This window comes from Antrostomus carolinensis, unplaced genomic scaffold (assembly GCF_000700745.2).
Source record: "Antrostomus carolinensis isolate BGI_N321 unplaced genomic scaffold, ASM70074v2 scaffold6806, whole genome shotgun sequence".
In the NCBI taxonomy this organism is placed as follows: Eukaryota; Metazoa; Chordata; class Aves; order Caprimulgiformes; family Caprimulgidae; genus Antrostomus; species Antrostomus carolinensis.
This window is the reverse complement of record NW_010323840.1, coordinates 1,986-9,647: the sequence shown is the minus strand read 5'-3', so window position 1 is coordinate 9,647 and position 7,662 is coordinate 1,986. Positions and strand designations below refer to the sequence as shown.

At 38.1% G+C, this 7,662-nt stretch overlaps 1 protein-coding gene across 1 annotated transcript in view; it reads right to left on the bottom strand.

The window, feature by feature from the left end:
- Nucleotides 1–7,196, bottom strand: part of LOC104527084 (microtubule-associated serine/threonine-protein kinase 2) — a gene marked incomplete at its 5' end in the record, with an annotated part of 38,522 nt that extends 31,326 nt beyond the window's left edge. Inside the window, 2 exons of the mRNA XM_010170703.1 lie at nt 5,629–5,838; nt 7,121–7,196. Coding sequence (XP_010169005.1) covers nt 5,629–5,838; nt 7,121–7,196 — 286 coding nt within the window. The remainder of the gene's footprint in view (nt 1–5,628; nt 5,839–7,120) is intronic.
- Nucleotides 7,197–7,662: the final 466 nt, after the last annotated feature.

The following is a 7,662-nucleotide window of genomic DNA, read 5'->3' as shown; positions in this document are numbered from 1 at the left end:
AACTACAGCATTGTACTGTATGATACGTAAGACAGGCAAAGCAAAGAGCATATAGAAACCTAATTCAGAAAATTTACTCTTGTCCACCCCTTTTACTTTACCAGATCTCAGTATAAATTCAAGGCTTAGTTTCAAGGTATGTGTATGTGTGAGACAGGGGGTCTTTTTATAGCAATAAACACATTAAAACAATTTAAAAAAAAAAACCCAACAAACAGCAAAGACAAATCTGAACAACTGCTCCCAAATTACTATGCTTTTCCTCAAGCACACAATGGTTACACTATGAGTCCCGAAGCATAAACAAAACAGTATTTCATTGCAAGGTGACAAAAAGATATTTCCAATGACATGCAAAAACTCTAAAACAAAGTATAGCTATTTTTTTCCCCAAGATTTAAAAATTAGGCTTTAGCACAGCCACAAATATCAAGTCCAGAACTCAACCAATGAGCTAACGCTGGCCAGTTGCTTATAGGAATGATATTTTGTCAACAAGGATGCAAGCAGCAAGAGACTAAAAGGTTCATTTAACATTGTTCATTAGCACCATCTAAGAAAAAGATATATATGGGTGAGAAGTCAAATCACACTTGTGATCACCTAAAAGAACAAAAAAAGCCACAGGGACCCAGAAATTCAGAGCTAGAAAAATATAGGTAGCATTTAAAATAATATATCCCTGATATTTTGCTACCAAACAAAAAGATTTTAGAAGTTTATTATTTCTTATTTTGACACAGGGCAGAACGAGAAATGTTAATTGTCTACTTCAGCACTGCTAAGCTAGGGCTAGAATTTTAACCCTGAAGAAAACAATGTACCTGCTAGTTCATTATCTAAAAACAGTATCAGATATGCATCCTGGCTATAGAGCCTTAAAAGAAAGATTATTTTGAAAGCATTGAAATAAGTTGCAATGTTTTTGCCAACTAAAAGGTATTTTCCATTATAAAATAGAAAATAAACAAAATGAAGATGATTAGTATTCACCCTATGTCCCTTAATGCATAATGCAAACTTGTAAGTTAAAATATGAATTCCAGAAAGAAATTAATGCTTTCGTATTTGAAAAGCCATTCCAGATCACCAGGGGTTAGCTGTGTTGAAATGAATAAATAAAACATCAACAATTTTGTATTATTTCAAACATGAGCCATGCAATTGGAAAGTCCTTCCCCCACAAACACATATGTTATATTACGCAAAAAATAATAATAATTCATCTTTTTTGCATCAATTTATACTGTTGAAACAAATTTATTCTTTCAAATCAAATCTTTTTGTTTTCTCCTTTTCTCATCTACAACAATTTAGGCAAAATCATTGTAAAATGTAATCTATTTAATCAGGTGTCTGTTTTGCAAATGAAAAGCTAGACCATGACTGCCAAATGATAAAGAAAAGCAAAAGGAAAAAAAAAAGGATTACAAAAATCAAACACAACTTGTAACAGCCACTCAGCCATCATCACTGCACAGCGCTGCTCTTCCAAGACCCTCAGTAAAACTGCCTCTTCTTGTTTCCTCCTCGCGCAGCACAGCCCGGACATCCCTACAGACGTCTTGTTTACAAGCTGTCCCAAGGACAGCATCTGGAAACCAGAGGGTTATATAGCCAAGCACTGCCTGCCGCTTCCATGTGCCTTGGTCTGAGGTGTGTCACCTAATTAGCAGTCCCCAGTGACAACACGCTTGTCTGAAGGTTGCTGGTGGCATTTCAGGGCTTCCCCCCCTCTGCCTGCTGCGGGGAGGAGGGAGAAGCTATAGGGGTTGTGGGTAGAGGCTGATGCCATTCCGACACACGCTGCCAGTGACACGTGTACAGGAGGTAGCAACGGGTAATTTACAAACCGATTCCCTTATCTGAAAGACCCATCCGTCACTAACTGTAGCTACTGGGGCATGAAATTAAAATCACTGTCCTCCCCTGTTTCAGGACCAATAACTGGGATATGCAAGTCACAACACTGTAATTGAGCTAATATACTGATGGAAACCAAAACAATAGACCTGCAACACCAAGAACCAATAAATTTACGCCCAGGTTCAAATTAAGAAAGCAATGCTAATCAGAATATCCATTTGCCAATGTACAGCACCAGTCACTGCAGTGTAATACCAACACCCTCCCATTTCTTTTGTTCCATGCACAGAAACACCTGTAATCCTTCCCCTGCCCCACCAAATCACTACACCTAGCGCAAAAGCCACTAAACTTCTTTTAGCTAGTTTTAGCTCTCCAGTTCAGCCAAGTAGTAACTGACTATAACCCTTTCTTCCCATAGTAACCCGAGGTCTTATCCCATCCTCTAAGCCCACGCTATGGTAACAGATAAAGAACTGATTGTCATATATTCTTTTTTATAAGTGCTTTATCTTATTTTTCAATGTTCTTATTATTCAATATTTTTTATTTTAAGTATAAAGTGTAACATTCAAGTTCGTGTTTTCCAAAATAAAGAAAATCTCTTCAATTCATTTTCACTTCAGGATAATTTCAATGGTGCAATAAGCAATAGGTTTTCTGGCTAAAAGACAATATTTCACGCTCCAAGCAAGGGAAAAGATCTCATTTGCCATAACTAACAAGATTTGTTGGCATTTGATTACAAAAGCCAGGATCCAAAAACTTTTAAAAGCTTTCTGGTTTGGTATATTTAAACAGCTCATTATTTACATACCAAATTACTCTGTTTTACAGATATGTTTTTACAATATAAAGCAGATTCAAACTGCAACATATTGAGTTTCCTTTCTATTGTTTGAAATACTATGCGAGTTTAGTTTGTTACCATGTGTCAAAATCAACACCTTAAAAAAGAACTTCAAGAGAATTCATTATTTCACAGTAAAACTATATGAAAAACTATGGGTATTCTTGCTGACCTTCTTCACCAATAAGTCATCTTCTCAATCTTTCGATATGTTATAAAAATATACCATAAAACTATATAGCCTACTGCACAGACCATACAACTGCCCGAGTGGAAGAGCTTTTTGATGACCTTCCAGTTGGTATTATTTATGTAGTGTGTAACTCTGCTTGATAATTTACAAGCTAAGCAAAATTAAAGACCCTGCCCTTAAATTTGGAACAATTAAACTTGGCTCCAAACTTCTTATGTTCCAGCTGAGTCTTCCAAAATAAAAAATACCACCAATTTCTATATATTCAGACTGAAATGCCCCAATTATTTTGTTCTAGAAGGCAGTCTGAAGGGCAAAACACAGACTGGCAAGCAGGGGAAAACAAGTAGCTTTTAAATATTAAAATATAAAAGAAAAGCCAAGGAACTATGATAGGACAGAAAAAAACAAACGAGAAAGATGGGAATGAAGTCTTTGGCATTCCTCCATTGTCTTTAATTTCTTTGTCCTCTTCCTTCGAAGCCTGTTCTGCCTCCCTTGTCTCTCTAAGCTTTCCCTTTAATCATCTCTAGCCCACCTCACTTCCTAAAGTAAATCAATTAAACTTAAGAGCTGACCCTTCTCTCACCTCGGCTCTGCAGAAGATGTTAAGGAGGAAGAGGTCAAAGCAAGCCCTGAATGTCAACTCCTGAACAAGCCCAGGGACGACCACTGTATCTTCTCTAATAACAGTTCAGTGTCATCTTTCCCTGTGCTTAGGAGCTGCAGTATAATGCATGAAGGAACCAAGGGGAAAAGGACATTTAAGAAGTGTGTTTTGAGGATTTGTTCTGAGGGAGGGGAGAGGAAAGGAAAAAGCAGATTTATCTGATCCACACCTCCAAGATCCTGATTAACCTCTTCAGACCAGAAGACAGGCCTGAAAGGGCAGACTGAAAGTGGCCAGATGCAATTTATTGCTCCCTTTATTTCTTATGGTATGAGAAATCATTGTCCACACACAAGAGGAGGAAAGTCTGGGAGTGGGAGAATTTCAAGCTCCAAGTATTTGCTACCAGAAGCAGTAAAGCACACTGTAGTCCCCTTGCATCCCTTGAAATATATGTTATTTTGAAATATATTGCTATTTTGCTAAGCAGACACACACACTTTTAGTGAAATCTTTTCAAACTCAAAACCATCACCCAAAGAGACTCTGGAGGTACAAGGTGGACCCACTGGCACGTGCTCATCTGGCTGCAAGAAATCCCCCCATCCCCCTTTTTCTCCCCTGCACAGGCAGAGCCACTCATGTGCCCCCACCAGCCTACAGCCGGCCATCGCTGGGCCCAGCAGTAACGGCTGGGTGGTGCTCAGCCTGCCCAGGAAGGCTACGCTGCCACTTTCAAACACCAGAAACATCTTCCCCTCTTTTGAAGACTAGGAATACTGAACAATTTCTTTGACTAGATGCAGTTTCTCCAGCCCTGGATGGTGGCATCAATGGTAAAACTCCTGCACAGCATCTAAAGAACATCACTTGTACCAGGAAACACATTTTTCACTATTAAATGCATCCACAGTGGTTACTGATATCCCATAGGCAGACAGCCACATAGGCCCTCTAAAGATATTCCCTAACTCACTCTGTCTGTTAAAATTATATTCTGCATCCAGGCAGAACACCACAAAACCAAACATGAGTAATTTTTCTCCCACACATAACAAATATCAGGGAAATTACAGCCATACTCATATAAACAGGGTAGTCGAAGACTTTAGCTGACACCAGGGAAGATTCTGCAGTTTTCACAAAGCTTTTTAATACAATAATTGTATATTAATACAGAATTTTTATTCATCTGCCATTTTCTAATGTCTGGAAAGAATGGCAAAGGGGCACAAATTAGTGCAATTCATGCCAGTGGGTTGGCAAACTGATCAATGATATATAAACACATCTTCAACAAATAGATTAAAAAAAATCACAGAAAATAAATCATTTCAGGTGTTCTGTTTCTAAGTGTCTCTGTGATATTTGTTAGCCAAAACTGCAATCTTTGTAAATCCTGTGTTTTCAGCTTGCTATGTCCTTAAATGGAAGCTTGGGAAGAGATTCCTTAATGGAGGTCTGGACTCGGCAACTGGTAATAGCACTGACTGTTCACAACAGCTATAGCATTAATTCTAAGAGACTTTTTGAATTTAATATTATTTTCATTTTAAAGGAAAAGAGCAATTTTTAATGAGTAGCTGAAGCATACTGAGCATGCATTAAAATTGTGCCCCCTTGTGTATTTTCATATGCTTTGAACACCACAAAACACATTGAAGTACTAAAAAACCCACAACTGGATTAAGTTCAGCTCAAGAAAATCTTTTATGAAAAATTCATAGCAACACTACAAACTATGGTATGTTCACTCCTTGAAGGCACTATTGTAATTAATAAGTCATTCAGAGTCTTGAAGTACACAAAATAAAAGCTCAGTAATTTCCTTCATCTAGATGAACCCTATTTTCATAAATGGTAAAGACTGCCTTTGACTTAATCATATGCATATTTAACTTTCTTACAAACGAAGTACACAGGTGAAGTGATTTACTCAAATAGGCCTGTGGCAGATCAACAGCAGACTGGAACAACTCAGGTCTCCTGACACCCCCACCCACTGCCCTTCCCCTGGAATCCACATTGTCTCTCCTAAAATCAAAGCTCTGGCTTATTATTTAAAGTTTTAATCAAAATAATATATTCTGCTTTCCAGAGAGCACTTACATCCTGGAGAAGTTTCTCTAAGTTTTCCTGCAGCTCATAAAAGTACCGAGAAGTAATAAGACCTTCACGTGATTTATCTAGGCAATCTCTGGCCAGTTCAATAACTTGATGATGAATGAAACTTAGGACCCCATCTGCTAATTGCAGCACGTTCTCTGGAGCATTAGAGGCAATAAACTCAGCCAGCCGTTCTTCCATCTGTGCCGTGGCCTAAGAGTATAAACAGAAATTATTCTTAAATTTTACTATCCCAGAACTTACACATAAACAAGTAGGGTGTTAAAGTAACATATTCTTAATTCCAAAATGCACAAGGCTTAAAAAGTATTCCAAAATAGAACAGCATTTTTCTGAGAATAAAAAAAGGAAAAGCTATGTTCACATGAGCAAATAACAAAATTAATGAGAACACACTTTCTGAAAATGCAAATAACCATAAAAACATCCTGGTCCTGAGGCTGTATTCCTTCCTGGGTCTCCAGAGTAAGGATGTAAGATATGAGGCAGTTTTCAGAACTTCTAGGCAAGACCATGGAACCTGGAGATCACTGCCCCAAGCATTAGACACACGGCATTTCTATCACTACAACACTGAGATCCTGTCTCCAGAGAAACTTCTGGTTTTGCTATTGGTAGAACAGGAATGAATGGCCATATTGACAGCTCTGGGACACACAATCTTACATGCTCATTTCAATGAGATGTTAACTTTCAAAGCTTGATTCCAGATTTCAATATTCAGTTTTTTAAAAAAAAAAAACAACCACACCTATTTTCACTGCAGATCACTTCAGCACATTTTAGTTGACTTTTCTAAAAACCCAAAACTATCTTCATTGCTTCTCTGGTACGAAAAGCCCCAGTGGCAAACTTGTTTTTTGCCAAAACCTCCAGTATAATTTGGAATGACTTTAAAAGAAAACTTTGCATTTCCAATATGTAAATAGAAAAAGCCTACCAAACCCAAAGAAGTTTGGGCCAGTACAAAGCAAATTTAATGCAGTTATGCGAGGTAATAATGAGAGAATGTTATTTAACATATTTTGAAATTACTGTAAAATAGCTTCTTTAAGTATATATGAAACTAAGCAAAACATCCCTCTGCCAGTCTTGATTTGATTCAGAATTTGAAGAAAAAGACAAAGATTAGTTAAAAATATGTGGAGACACTGGCCTCATAAACAACATAAATGGACTGAGCAGTCAGAGCACAGCCCTTCTCCTCACTCCTGCAGGCGTTTGTCATGCCAGTAAAAGACATGAGAAATTTAGTAAATATGATGTACATACACAAATACACAAAGCTTTTCTATTTCCTCTCCTGAAGAATTAACACGTGAAGCAGAGAAGACAGCTTCAAACTCTCAGCAAACTGCACTGCTTGGAAATCAGAGGTAGGAGCTGGCCTCCTTCTCCAATGAGCACTACAAATTAATTCTGAGCTTGGTCACAAGTTTATTGAATGTATCATTCAAAAAAAGTGATTCCTTACCTTTGGAAACCTTTCTTTGTACACATGATTCATCATTATTATTTCACTGTCAAAGGAAATCGGGGAGCGACCCGGGCTAGAGGAGAAAAGAAAGTAAGTTATCATTTACAGATACCACATCAAACCTCTCCAAAATCCAGTGCTGGCCATAATGCTGCCACGCTGACTGCAGCCCTTCCAAAGCTTTGACTTCACGTCAGTAATGGGCAGATGCTTAACTTCAGAGAAAATCCTAGCAACAACAGCAATCTACAGCCCTCACAGTCAACTCATCTGAAAACTGCTAACACTCCTGTCTTCACATGAACTCGGGCAGAAATCCACCTATTTTCAGTGAATGCAAGTCCTAATAGAGAAGCATGTAAAAACCCAGTGCATTTGTTGCAGGAATCTCTGTTATTTCCCCCATTCTCTTACTGCCCTCCAAGGTAGTGACAGCAGCCCTGCCCAGAAGAAATCACTATTATCTCTGGAGTCTGTAGTGCTGGAAAGAAGCAGAGTAAAATGAAACAAGGAACTTGTTTTCCTTTGTCTGAGGAATA